We start from the raw sequence: 15167 nt of genomic DNA, 5'->3' as shown, positions 1-15167 counted from the left end.
AGGTCAGCCAAGCCTTGCTACGCCCTTGACTAGACCAGGCTATTACATGTGAGGAATCTTCGAGAATTTGGCTTAAAATTGTTGCGTTGCCTGTCCGTACCAGGTACAGAGATAAAGGTGAGACCTTCTGATTGGGTTTTGTTGTTGGAGGTTTCGCTGTTACATTTAAATTTGCCAGTTAATTAAAAGCCTAGTTACTTTACGGGCGATCGTGCTCGAACGATCACTTGTATAAGACCATCATCTGCACAAAAGTAGGGCCACTATCTTTCTCCCCGAGAGATTTTTTAGCCTTCGTATTCGTATAATAATGATACTACACTGTGTAAGACGCCCCCCCCCCCCCGCACAAGACGGCCATATTCCGTTTTAGACCATGACAGCCGTATACAGTTGTGAGAATAGACCCTATGTTATTCGTCCTCCTGCGCCGTTTCCCCCTTCTTTGTGCGTATGTGTGTGTGTGGGGGGAGAATATGAGATAAACAGGCAGGTATATTGAGTCAGACAGACAGACAGACAGACAGACAGACAGACAGACAGACAGACAGACAGACAGACAGGCAGACAGACAGACAGACAGACAGACAGAAGATAGGGGGGGGGGGTAAGTTGAACTTGCTATAATATTATAATTATAATAATAATTATTATTTATATTGATCAATCGAGGCAGTAGTAACAACTCGTTTTAGACGTTTTAAATCGCCCTACCAGCTGTTTTTACACATTAATGTACCAGTACCAAAGATCGTGTAGTTGTAGTAGATAATCTTTGCCAGCACTGCAATCTAAGAGATCTAAACAGCAGATTTATATATATATAACAGGTAATAAGAGCTCATCTTCAGTCCATCAATCTTAATTCATCTCGAGGGGCCATATGCGTACGTTACCCACCATTTCAAATAGCATATTATCTATGTGTATTGCAGTGCCATAATATTATAATATTACAATTATAAGTAGGCCTAGTAATGATAATTAAGACTAGTTTACTGACTTGTGTTCAACACAAGCCGATTACAATGTAGACCAGCAGATTTATGCTGTGAAGAAGAAGAAGATTTAAGAAGAAGAAAATGTATTTTAAGCTATGTACCACTAGCAAAGACAACAGAATACGCAACGCTTTTAACGAAATCTAACTGGAGGAAATCCCAATATTTCTCCGCGCCATCAGCATTATGTCAGTTTTCCAAGGAAATGGTTGAAGAGCTCATTTGATAAACTGAACCGTCCGAAAAAAAAACCATTACAGAAGAGCGGGGAATTACAAGACTAAGATTTGTAAGAAGAAAAAGGAGACTTGGCAAAAGTGGAATGTGGTTGTTGTGATGTGTGGGGAGGGGGGAGGGGAGATTAGATCTAGATTCTAGATCTACTGTTACATTTAAGAGTTTCATGAAAGGGATATTTTGGGACGTGAGCTGTAGATCTGGGCTTGATATATATATATATATATATATAATATTATATATATAGATAGATATATACATTGTATATATAGATTCTAGATCTAGATATCTATCTAGAATCTACACCAAAACCGTAACGAACGATCGAACTTTCGCGATTTCCGAAATGACAGGTTCTTCGAAACCCAGACGTACAAAAATTCAGATTAGCCAATGCTTCACTGAGCATTACACCGCGATTTTATTTTTAGAACCACGTGGTTATTCTTTGGTTATGACACGGTACAAAGGTAGGCCAGAGTTGGGCGCGACAAAGCGTCCAGGCGAAGCCTGGCTCGCGGGAAGAAAATTTCCACCGCTGAATTATTATTGTTGCTAGTGACGCTTTGGATCACATGGTAGTCAAAGTAGTCTCTGATTGGTGGAATCTCCTTCTTCGGTGTGAAATTTCTCTTCTAGAACGTTCTAGTGCGGAGGTGGCGTCACTTCCGCCGGCTTATCGAATGTTCGGCGATGTAATTTTCGATACTTAAATTGACGCGATATTCAGTTCCTCGTTACCGATGCACATCGTAGATCATATATTCGCCGCGATACTTGTTTGACCATAAAAACAATGAAAGTTTCTGTGTTTTGATTTGACGTCAGGAAAAATAGGAAACGACTTTTTCTCTTTTTGTACTTTGGAACCAAGTCTTTTCCAAAGGAAATATCTTCTAAAACCCGGGATCTTTTAAGCAGGGTTACTGAGATAGGCTATAAAGGGTATGTATTATTAAAATCACCTAGAGGCTGCCATCGCCATCATATGTATGTAACGTAATGTACAGTTTTTGGCGCCCAGAAAGATGTAACAGTTATAGCTTGGTTTTGGTCATGTAATAAGGCTTCTCGAGAATTCTTAATTTTACTGTGTTACTAAATACACGCTAGAATTGATAACCTGTATTATTATGTGGTGTCATGCTTTATTACTACCACAAATGACATGTTATTGCACGGGTTTTGGTTGATTCTTATCACGGGCTTATGTTGAAATGGCAAATGAACGTTTCCAGCCCAGTGACTGAGACAGATCCAACTTGAGGAATTAACTTTATTTTCATTTACTTTTCATTCTATTTTTATCATAACCTCATTTATTAATGCAGTTATTATTAAGTAAACAAAATGTGACTTCTGTTTTCTGTTTAAGCTAGAAAATGTTTCCACGCCAAACTTTGTCTAGGCTACAGTGTGAACAAACGAACCACGCGAAGATCAAAGGCTAACAATATTTTCGATACTTGCCAATTTTCAGCTAAGCATGTCTTAGACTAGTTCCATTTAATGCTATTCCATCTTTACATTTTTGCCATGTCAGGGTCATATTATTCGAGATCTTTTGGATCAGAATAAAAAGTATATATTATTTTCTATTCTAAGAATACACACGTTGAAGGCAAATCGCAATAATCGAGGTAGCCTAGGCTATCATAGTATCAAAGCAGGATCGGGGAAAATTGGAAAAGTATCGAATACATTAATGTTAGTAACCGATACTAGCGTCGCGTTGTTCATTATAATAGAGCCACCGCCTCGTTTCGTTCACTTAACTGCAAGCTCTCCGAAGTGCGGGATCCTTGCTGTTCTAGAACATTTAGCCTTCCAACACCGTTGATTGCAGTAAGTTGTGATTTTAATTGTGCCTATTCCTTCTAAAGAAATATATCTACATGTTTATGTCCTTTTTAATGTTGTAAGTGGTTTTACTTTAGGCCTACATCTATTTGAACGTGTATCATTCTTGTTTCATCGGATGCGAGATTGTCGGTCGTTTGTCAGCCTCTTTGTGCTGTGACATTGGTCGTTGCCGTGATCTTCGCTGGTCTTGTGTTTAGATTTTGTACGTTTTTGTTGGATTTTGAACTGAAATAAATAATGCCTTTCACTAAACTGTGCACATATGATAATTTAATCCATTTTGGGAGGTATGATCGTTTACGAACGGTTTGATTGAAAAGGATTTTTTGTTGATGTTTTTCAGATAAAGGAAAATGAGCAAAGCACCCGCCGTCGGTATTGACCTGGGAACGACCTACTCGTGTGTAGGCGTTTTCCAGCATGGCAAAGTTGAGATCATTGCCAACGATCAGGGAAACAGAACAACCCCAAGCTATGTAGCCTTCACAGACAATGAGCGTCTCATTGGAGATGCTGCCAAGAACCAGGTGGCCATGAATCCCGAAAACACAGTCTTTGGTGAGTGACTGACTAGCTTCCTGGTGTAGACTATTTAGAGAGGGAAAAATTCTAGATTCCAATTCTAGATCTAGATTCTAGATATCACTTGATAAAACTTGACCGAGATGGTGAAACTTTTGGAGGGCTTCTATGAGGGACCACTATGAGTATGACGGGAGACAAGAGTAGAAGGTAAGGGTGGTTGTTGGGTTAGGTCTCTTCTTTATTGTTCGTTGGGGTGGTCAGTGGTCGCTCGTAATATGGAAGTCCTTTTTCCGAAACTTTTACAGGTTGTGGTTGTCCGGCATTTCGCCTTCATAGCCTACTTGTCTTTCCAATTCTTTGTTGGGGTGGTCGCTCGTTACCAAAGCCCTTCCTTATCTATAGCCTACTGAATAAGTCTTTTGGATTGTTAGGAATTTGATAGCTTGTTCTTGAAGATGAATTGATTTCAGGACTTCACCCCCTTATTTTGTGTCTTGTGATTTTCTCAAGTGTCTTGCGTGTGGTTTTTTCCTGCTTAGGTTTAATTGAAATCAGCCTTCTATTGGTAGTGTAGAAAAAATCAATTAAAATTGGGAGCAGGATTTTCAGTTCGGGGGTTTGGGCTACTCCATGCTTACAGATTCTATTTTGTGTTCTTGAAATGAACGGCCAGTGTTTGTCTACATTGCTTTATTTACAAAGTGTATAGATTCTATATATGTTTTTGCTTATGTGTTATAATTCGTTTTTCAGATGCCAAGAGGCTCATTGGTCGCAAATGGGATGAACCATGTGTGGCATCTGACATGAAACATTGGCCATTCAATGTCATCAATGAAGGTGGAAAGCCAAAGATCAGTGTGGACTACAAGGGTGAATCCAAACTGTTCTTCCCTGAAGAAATCTCTTCCATGGTGCTAACAAAAATGAAGGAAACCGCAGAAGCCTATCTTGGCAAGGTTGGTACTTGATAGAAACTTTCTTGACATGTCCACACAATGTGGATTTTGTCGTGGCATATGCCACTTTTCAAATGGCATATATGCTTGAGTTTTATACACAATATTGTTCTTTTCAGGCTACTTTATTGTAAAACTGCTTCAAGTAGCCTACTCGGTAGGTCGGAGTTATTCTTTCACAATAACATCAAGAGATCCTGCAAGTTTGTAATGGTAGTCCTTGAATTTGCTCCAAATAGCTTTTTGGTGGGTTTTAGCTGAATTTAATCAAGGACTTTAATTCTTTGAATAGTCTATGAGTAGGCCTACAATTTTTGAAAATTTTCTGCATTTTTTTGGCTTGGAATAGTGTTGTTTAGGGGCCAGAATGTAAGTTATATTTGTGTAGACCAACCATGTAAGTGCCAATGAAATATTTGTCCCCGTTCCATTTTTTCATGGATAATTTTTCTCTTGCTTTTCAGACGGTCACAGATGCTGTGGTCACAGTGCCTGCCTACTTCAACGATTCTCAACGTCAAGCAACAAAAGACGCTGGAACCATCTCAGGCCTCAACGTTTTGAGAATCATCAATGAACCCACAGCCGCTGCCATTGCCTACGGTCTGGACAAGAAAGTTGGCACTGAGAGGAACGTTCTCATCTTTGATCTTGGTGGTGGTACCTTCGATGTGTCCATCCTCACCATTGAGGACGGCATCTTTGAGGTGAAATCCACTGCTGGAGACACTCACTTGGGTGGTGAAGACTTTGACAACCGCATGGTCAACCACTTCATCCAGGAGTTCAAGCGCAAACACAAGAAAGACATTGCCGACAACAAGAGGGCAGTCCGTCGTCTAAGAACAGCATGTGAGAGGGCAAAGAGAACTCTATCTTCATCTACTCAGGTGAGCACATGTGTATTTTAACTTTTTTCTTCTCTTGGTTTTGTTGGTTTTCTTTTTATCAGCTTAGAAAATTTGTTCCAGTATACAGTGGAATCCTGTTATAATGAGAGGGAAGGGACCGGAGCAAAATGTCCGTTATAGCAGGATTGTCGCTATAATGGATCCAGTAATAAATTCAAGGGAGGCTGTAAAATAGGCCAAATCTATGATTTTGCGGTTGTTTTATTTCCTTTTGATATCTCCCCTGATGATTATCAGGTTTCAACATGACTTTTGGGTCTTACTTGATCAAAAATCAAATCAGGTTTCTTTCTCTAGTGATAGATTTAGCGATGTTGACTGACAGGTTGGCGATCAGAAAGAAAGGGCTCTGGGCTAACTCGCCCTCTTGTGTTTTCCCCCACCACACCCTGTGGTGCGTTCCGTCAGCTTGTGCACGTCACTCATTCGCTCCACCCATCACATTGCTGTGACCTCTCCATCCCCGCATCGGAGAAGTGAGAGGCATGGTAGGCCTTGATAATCTAAACTAGGCTTACACTGGCCTATCACGCGATGCGTTCTGTTTGTCTGCGCATACCACAACCTCTCTACTCAGTCGCTCTAGCCTTCATTGTTGACACACATTGGCTCCTTTCTTTGTTTCGCTAGATCACCAAGTTTCTCAACTGGCGAGGTTTTTTAATTATGTATAATTGGCCTGTGCACAGCAGCAGCAATATTCCGCTATAGCCGACTCGCATGTTTGATTGCGCTTTTACCAGTATTTTATTTACAAAGGTAAAGAAGAGGAAAAAACGGGGTTTTAGAATGTCTTTTTAACAGACTTCTCTTTTTTTTCCGGACTCGTTATAAGTGGACTCCACTGTATTTCACATCACCTGGTTGTATGAACCAGCATCCATTTCCTCTTCGCATGTGATCTTTTTGCTCTTGGGTCCTTTTATCTTCCCTTGTAGTCTCGCTTGCGCAGTCACAGACGGCGTAATGATACATTTTTTTAAAAAATTGGTATTTTTATGAACTTTTTAAAAAAGCTTCAGCTTCTCCATTTTTGTAATACATTTCATTTTCTGTTTCCAGGCCAACATTGAGATCGACTCTCTATTCGAGGGTATCGACTTCTACACCACCATCACCCGGGCCCGCTTCGAGGAGCTGAACGCAGATTTGTTCCGTGGTACACTGGAGCCTGTTGAGAAGTCCATGCGTGATGCCAAAATGGACAAGTCTCAAGTCCATGAAATTGTCCTGGTGGGAGGATCCACACGTATCCCCAAGATCCAGAAACTGCTGCAGGACTTTTTCAATGGAAAGGAACTCAACAAGAGCATCAACCCCGATGAGGCTGTCGCTTATGGTGCTGGTAAGTGCCATTCTTGATTTTCATGTTTAGTTGGAAAATTTTATTGGTTAGGGACTATTTTATATTCAATGTTCATGGCAGCTTTTGTAAGGTTTCCACTTGAAATTATTTTCAAAGATGACCTTTTTTATTGTAATATTTCAGAATTTGGCCTCTCATGGCTGTTGTACTAAGCTTGATTTGGTTACTGTACTTGTTTATAATTTGATTACACACTAGACATTACACTTTTTTGGTTATTGGACACAGGCTGTCTACTATGATTTCAATATTAACTTTTTTGATTCATCGTACATGCAATGTTAACCGATTTGGTATCCCATCTACAGCTGTGCAAGCCGCCATTCTTCACGGTGACAAGTCTGAGCAGGTCCAGGACCTCCTGCTGCTGGATGTGGCCCCTCTGTCTTTGGGTATCGAGACAGCCGGTGGTGTGATGACAGCTCTCATCAAGAGGAACACAACCATCCCCACAAAGCAAACGCAAACCTTCACTACTTACTCAGACAATCAGCCCGGTGTGCTCATCCAGGTATGTACCTTTTTGTATTTGGTGATGGATTAATTTCAGGTTGGTTCAAGACTACACAACCTAAAAGGTATAGATCAGATAAAGGTGAAATGTTGACTGCATGTGTCTTTAGACAATGAGTGTTAGAGTTAAAACGTGAATGCCTAGTGCTGTTTCATTTTATGATGGCAGACGTGAAATGTAATATTTGATTTAAACTGGGTATTTGTCTTGGAGATGTTCTTTATGTCTAAGTATTGTAAGATTAAATTTTGAAAGCTGAAACCATGTTGATGATGAAGCTTATTCCATACATTCGCGGTTTCCACCAGAAGAACGGCTCTTGTTCTGAAGATGGCCCATTGTCCTTCCTTGGATGTCTGAATCATGGTTTCTTTCGTAGTTTTGTTGGCATTGTCGCACATCTTGGATTTTTGACCAAAACTGTTTTGAGTGCTATAAATCAACAACTCCAACTATTATGTCGATCTTTATAGATTGCGTCCTAACACGACCGTGATTTTCCCCAGGTATATGAGGGTGAGCGTGCCATGACAAAGGACAACAATCTCCTGGGTAAATTTGAGCTGACTGGCATCCCCCCAGCGCCAAGAGGGGTTCCCCAGATTGAGGTGACCTTTGACATTGATGCCAACGGTATCCTCAACGTCTCAGCTGCCGACAAGAGCACTGGCAAAGAGAACAAAATCACCATCACCAACGACAAAGGTAAGTTGACACTCGATGAAGTTTTTCCTATGACTTACAAATTTGTTTAATACAACAGTATGCAAAGGTTGCCACATTCATGGAAGTTAGTTTGAAAGTGCAAGATCAATTTTCATTGCAGGTGTGAAAAAGTTATTGCACTGAATGCTTTTTATTATTGCATATCTCCCCTTCGTTTTTGTTTGTTACTCTCTTGTAACACCTAATTTTCTTGTGCTCATATGACCGTATGCAGTTGTGAGCGCCGTAAATCTTATGTAGACGCCTTGGACTTGAAATTGACTTGCACAGATTTGTGAAGGCAGAATGCTAAAAGTTGATGAAATTTAAGATTTTTGTTGTTGTACCTTTGTGTTGATATATTGGCAATCACTTTTTATTTTACACTGCATGTCTCAGCCCTGATATGATTGATGGAACTAACAAGGAATGTTGTTCTTGAATAGGTCGTCTCTCTAAAGAGGAGATTGAGAGGATGGTGAATGATGCTGAGAAGTACAAGAACGAGGATGAGAAACAAAAGACCAGAATCTCTGCCAAGAACGGCCTGGAGAGCTACGCTTTCCACATGAAGTCAACGGTTGAAGATGAAAAACTGAAAGACAAACTTGGAGAGGATGACAAGAAGACTATCATTGACAAGTGCAATGATGTAAGTATTGTAATGTTATGTAATGAGAGCGGCACGTGGGTGGTTGGCGGGTGCTCTGGTGTGGTTTGCTTTTTCTTTCTTATCAAACATCTATCGTCCTTATCCTCTCTTTTTTTGTGTGTTACTCTCTTGTAACACATCTATTCTTCAGCAACTTTAACCTTAAGTGTTGCAAGTGTCGTAAACTTGCTAAAACAAAGAGCAGCGGAAAGACCCCATGATGATGATGAAGCTTATTCCATACATTCGCGGTTTCCACCAGAAGAACGGCTCTTGTTCTGAAGATGGCCCATTGTCCTTCCTTGGATGTCTGAATCATGGTCGTCTCCTCACATTATGGGTTGTGGGGAGATGAATTGCTTTTGCAGTCTCTTTGCTCATTGTTGTGATCATTCTTTTCTGCAACTTTTTTTTTTTTGAAACAATTTTATGAAATTTATTGTTTTACATTTTGGTGTTTGAATGTGATTTGGAAGAGAAGCTGGAAAGAAGTTGAAAGGATTTTCATTTGAATAGGATATGCTGAATATCTTAGACAAACTAATGCATCATTGCATGAAAATATTAAATCTGTTCTTACAAACCCTTTTTTTTTCTTTCTTTGAACAACAGGTCATTTCTTGGCTGGATGCCAACCAGCTGGCTGAACAAGATGAGTTTGAACACAAGCAGAAGGAGCTGGAGGGTGTATGCAACCCCATCATCACCAAGCTGTACCAGGGCATGGGTGGTGCTCCTGGTGCCGGCGGTATGCCTGATTTCAGCGGTGCTGGAGGTGCTCCTGGTGCCGGAGGTGCCCCCGATGCTGGCTCAGGAGGCAGCGGACCCACCATCGAGGAGGTCGATTAAACTGTTCAAGAATCTAGTCCCTGCTCTTTGTCTTGAACAGCTGAACAGTGATTGTTTAGTATTTGCATTAATAAATTTTCAAAATTTTATAAAGATCAGTAGTTTTTTAAAATATTTGTTTAAATACATGTTGTTTTGTCTGTTTGTTGCCACTTTTCCTGTCAAGCAGCTACTGTCCTCTCTCTCCATATTTCCATTTTTTAACGTTTTTGTAACACCTGTCTTTGGAACTTACATGACCCCTTAGTGTTGTAAGTGCTGTAAAACGCTTACTAAAACAATTTTGACAGGCCTTGCGGTAAACCTGAAGTGTACTCCTACGTGTATCCAAGGTCCAATTTACTTTTGAAGTCTAAAGATTGTGCAACTTATGTCACACTATGTGGCTTACTTTGCTTTAATTAAACAAATTCTGTGGCACATCTCCCATTGGAGAAAGTGAATCAAAATCAAATATTTTCTGGTTGGGTGATCTATGAACCGATAGCCTGCCTACCCATTCCCACCTGGGTGAACGTAGTAACATTTTTGTAAAGTGCCTTTCCCAAGGGCCTGTCGGGCCTGAGGCTCGAATCACTGACTATACCTACAATTTTTGTCCTTGACATGTGCAACCTGGCTAAATTCCTAATGTTGGTTCAGCTTTTTACTCGGTGATTCACTTTTGGAAAATAGGCTTACTGGTGATTCCAACTTCTCTGAAGGTTGATTGCAACATGCCATGTGCACCATCCAATACAAATTAAATACAAAAGGAGTGCATTCCCGATAAACAAGTGCATATGTGCCAAAAACTGGAAAACCCTAAGCGCCAGATGCTCTAGTGTGGTTTGCTCTTTCTTTCCTATCAAACATTTTTTGTCCTTACCTCCCCTACTTCTATTTTGTGTTTGTTACTCTCTTGCACCACCTCTAATCTTCGGCACTTGTATGATGACCTTGTGTTGCAAGTGCTGTAAAACACTTCACTTTAAGAAAAAAGCCCTAAAATTACACGCTTTGGCTATATTATTATGGGGGATGGTGAAGCCACACGAACCATCGCAAGTTGAAGGCATGGACCCCAAGACACAATACATGTATCTAGTCACGAGTTTTCGGGCCATAGCGAGCTAATCTTAGTCCATGCGGATTTATTGATTTTGTACATTATATATCTATGTGAGGCAGCGTGCAGGAATCAGGCTCTCATCAATTTTTGGAGTTTTTGGTATCTTAAACTTAAAGTTAAAGCTTGTTCATTTGTCTTTATATACCCATTTATCTTGAATACAAGTTGAGATAGATCTATTTGTGAATGAAGGAGGTGGGGGTCGTCTGTTTTGAGAGCAAAATTAGTGAGAAAAAGGCCGCCAAAGATTAGTTATTTCTTTAGCTTAAAAGTCCTTGATAACTTAAAATTTACATTTTTTGTGCCTTTAATTTAATTTCGTTTTTTAGAAAAATCCATCGAGTTCTTTATTGGGCATGGTTGATAAAAATTTAAAAACCTATGGAAAAATGCAGGTTTCTTCATTTTGATTATTTTGACCAGAGCGTGATTCCACCACGCTGCCTCACATATGTAGTGTACACATTCGTCGGCCCAGAGTCCAACTGTCGTATGTCCACTTTTCATACTAGATCTGAGATAAGACCACCCATGCACTCAAATTCCCATGTGTAGTATCTCCAGTAAGTTTCAAGACTCTAAAGCCCGCCACTCACTACATTCGCAGTTAAAAAAGGGTGTGCCCATCTTGAGATGGTCTCAAATACCAACTGAACCCGATCTCAAGACCAAAATCCGGACTGCTCAGTTAAAAATCTCAACACACCGTGAGATCGCTTGAACTTGATTTCAGAACGAGCCTGAAAATAATCTGACGGATTGGAGATCCGGGTACTGTACTCGATGCTAAAAATAAAAGGGTGCCAACGCATGTTTTGCAAATCTGACTTCAGAATCTTCATCAGCGTCAAATTCTAGTGGGATTTAATACGAATACGAAACACTACATTCTATCAAACGTTTGAAGTAATGTTATGAAATCTTATAAATTCTTTGCTTGAGCCAGCTAGTGTTTTTTTTTTCAAAGACAGCAGATATATGCGGTTGAATTGTATTGAATGCTGAGGAAAAATCAAAGTGAGGGTACTTTTTGTTAATTTTTCCTCAGTATACATCATGATCAATACAATTCAACCGCATCGTTTTGTCATTTAAAAACAATTGAGTATATTGTTGTCATTTTATCGCAGCATGGGTCCTGGAATTTTTGACAGGCAGACCACAATAAAATATGTTAATCTGGAGAACACAAAATCTGACACAGTCCTGCAAGTACAGACATATAATATTACAGTAATATATATATACATGTGATAAAATAAGATAAGATACATCTTTATTGTCCAGATCCTGGCACATTGGTTTGGTGTTCCACCACGAGTACACACACACAAACACACACACGTGCACGCACATGCACACACAAGTAGGCTTACAATCACATATATAATATAAATGAGCAGCAATATAAACAATAATAATCGTAAGCTAGATACACACTCAATGTTATTTTGATGCATGCTCTAAGGTCGTAAGTACACTAAACAAGATAGATGGTTAAGATGGAAGCATTTTGATAGATGATGGTAAAAATGACCTTCTGTATCTTTCTTTGTTACAGATCAGAAGCATGGGTCTTTTACTTCTGACTGATGTTTTTATTTGAGGGAACAAGGGATGTTTGTTGTCTAAAAAGATGGAATTAATTTTCTTAGTGCAAGCTGTTATGTACAATTCATCCAAGTAGGGAAATGAAGATGTTGAAATTTTACATGCTTTCCGTATTAGTCGATTTAATTTGTCTTTATCTTGTTGTCTTGTGTTCCCGGCCCATGCTGTTATACAAAAATTGATAATACTTTCTATGGTTGAGTGGTAGAACATGGACATCGTTTTATCAACTTTAAAATACTTTAGCTTTCTAAGAAAAAATAATCTTTTGTTCACTTTTTTATGCAGGAGAGAAGTGTGGACACGCCAGTTGAGTTTGTTGTCTATTGTAACACCCAAATACCTATAGTCTGACACTTGCTCGATGTTTTCACATTTCATTTTGAGTGGCTGCAGGGGCAGTTTCTTTATTCTAAAATCAACGACAAGTTCTTTTGTTTTTTTCACATTTAAAAGCAGCATTTCATTTGTAATTGTAAAACTACCAACTGCAGTGAGGTTACGTAAAATATAGAGGTAAAGAGAGAGAATGTTTTCAGTGCGGGTTGTTTCAGCACGTGAGACATACATGATATATTATATTCTAATGTCCTGTCTTATTCTAACATCTGCGTTTGTCGCGGCGGCGATTTTTGCATTTTTCACAAAAAAGACAAAACAGCAAAGCTTACTTCATCATGTATTTTGATAAGTTTTAAGATGTCCATAGGTCATGTGTATCTATTTTCATGCGGAAAATATAACTTATTAAGTTATATTATACTTAGGCCTACTAGCTGGGCCTCCAATGAAAGGAATGATCGGTGCATTAACATCAACTGAAAGTCATTGGCCTACTAGTTACAAGTTACTCTACTCTAATGACTGTATTACATGTACTGGAATGGAGCAATAAATCTAGAGAGAAAAGTGACACTCGTGTTTCCAATTTGCCAAATTATATAATACATTTGTATTCTAATGTAAGACCTGTTGACGTTGTTGAACTTGTTCCCAGTAGCAAGAAAAAGAATTTGACAAAGGAGTCCAGAAAAAGCGATGGTGTACTCGCCCGATGTCGGGTGGCTAGCGGCAGGCCACTCGCCCGATCAAGGATTTCTGCGCATGTTCCGGGCGAACGGATTCGGTCGATTAGCCCCGCCTGGCTTCTCACCCTTGGGGATTTCTGCGCATGTTCCGTGTTCTGGCCTGTGGGGATTTCTGCGCATGCTCCTTTATTAAAATTCGCGTGATCAATCGCGCAAAGTTCACTTCAGTCACTCACTCGGTCACTCCTTGTCCTCCAACTCCCGAGTCAAGAGTCGGATGGGTCAACATGGAACCTGAATTATACATTTTATGTGGGGAAGACTTTCCAAAGTTTTAGAGACCTGAGTGAAAGACAGAAAGTGAAACAATTTCAATTCAAAATTTTGTTACTTTTCACGTGAACCATTTTGTAATCGCAGATTGCAAAAAAATCTCTCTCTCTCTCTCTCTCTCTCTCTCTCTCTCTCTCTCTCTCTCTCTCTGCCCCCCCCCCCCCTCCTCCTCTCTCTCTGCCCGAAGACAAAATGTATCCCTTTCAACTCAGCGCTGGAACGTTTGTTTACACTCGTATCACGGGCCGTTACGCTCTAACTATACTGCGAAGACTAGGTTCTAATCTATCTAGCGCCCAAGTCTCGTTCAGACGCAGGTGAATTGAAACATCTTGGTAGTGGTACACTGTAGTAGTTAGGCTCCATTTCTATTGTTAGTAACTTTGTCACCGGCATTCCGATGAATGATAATAATTAAATAATTAATAAAGTAATGAAGGGTGATAGATCTAGGGGATCTATAAACAATGTAGTCAACTCGCCAGGGAAACCTCGGAGGACGACAGAAATTGATGGCGGAAAAACATCATCTATGATCATACTATGACTATGACTATGACTATGATGATCTATTTTGGGCCAATCATTCAGGTGTGCTAGGTTGTCCCCGTGGTTTATGCACCCCACATAATTTAGCAAAATTTGATCATTTTTTTACATAATTTCTGATTATTTTCCTTTATCATTCTTTGTTAAAATTAACAGAATCGCATAATTTCACATTTTTTGGGCTCAGTTAGCATAATTTCATTTATTTTTTTTTGGCATAAAAAAACGACCGGGACAGGCTAGGGGCTGTTTACCCCGTTACGTTACAATTACATGTACAACGGGGTGCACACTACGGATGGGATTGCCCGACTCGGTTGCCTAAACTAAAAAGAAAAAAAAAACTTGTTTGTTTTCAGTTTCAGGAGATCGAGTCGGGCGATCGGCCCGATCCAGCCGTAGTGGACACCCCGTAAAGAATAAGACTAAGACTTAGACTTAGAATACTTAGATCTAGGTGACTGGCTCTGGGTGGGCAGAAAATGCTGGCCCTCCGAGGTCACAGAAATCCCCACGGGCCAGTAGCGTCAGGCTAGTCGACCGTAGCCTGACGCTAGCCACCCTAGATCGGGCGAGTGAGTAGCCTGACGCTAGCCACCCTACATCGGGCGAGTGAGTAGCCTGACGCTGGCCACCCTACATCGGGCGAGTGAATAGCCTGACGCTAGCCACCCTACATCGGGCGAGTAAGTAGCCTGACGCTAGCCACCCTACATCGGGCGAGTGAGTAGCCTGACGCTGGCCACCCTACATCGGGCGAGTGAATAGCCTGACGCTAGCCACCCTACATCGGGCGAGTAAGTAGCCTGACGCTAGCCACCCTACATCGGGCGAGTGAGTAGCCTGAGTAGCCTGACGCTAGCCACCCGACATCGGGCGAGTGAGTAGCCTGACGCTAGCCACCCGACATCGAGCGAGTAGCACCGCCCTTTTTAAAATTAAATTATTGTCAC

The 15167-nt window shown here is 40.5% G+C and overlaps 1 protein-coding gene and 1 non-coding gene across 2 annotated transcripts; both read left to right on the top strand.

Annotated features, from left to right (window-relative positions):
• Positions 1 to 2991: 2991 nt before the first annotated feature.
• On the top strand, positions 2992 to 9675 carry LOC100533359 (heat shock cognate 71 kDa protein). The gene is made up of 9 exons (XM_005097955.3): positions 2992 to 3083; positions 3445 to 3659; positions 4380 to 4585; positions 5050 to 5475; positions 6559 to 6841; positions 7171 to 7373; positions 7883 to 8081; positions 8528 to 8733; positions 9346 to 9675. Exons 2-9 carry the CDS (start codon positions 3455 to 3457, stop codon positions 9580 to 9582), a joined length of 1965 nt encoding a protein of 654 aa, XP_005098012.1. The 5' UTR covers positions 2992 to 3083; positions 3445 to 3454; the 3' UTR covers positions 9583 to 9675.
• On the top strand, positions 8952 to 9051 carry LOC118477661. Its single transcript, XR_004858534.1, has one exon. It is a non-coding gene; the product is annotated as a small nucleolar RNA SNORD14 (small nucleolar RNA).
• Positions 9676 to 15167: the final 5492 nt, after the last annotated feature.

This window comes from Aplysia californica, unplaced genomic scaffold (genome assembly GCF_000002075.1).
Source record: "Aplysia californica isolate F4 #8 unplaced genomic scaffold, AplCal3.0 scaffold00169, whole genome shotgun sequence".
Lineage (NCBI taxonomy): Eukaryota > Metazoa > Mollusca > Gastropoda > Aplysiida > Aplysiidae > Aplysia > Aplysia californica.
This window is presented reverse-complemented; position numbering and strand designations above follow the sequence as displayed.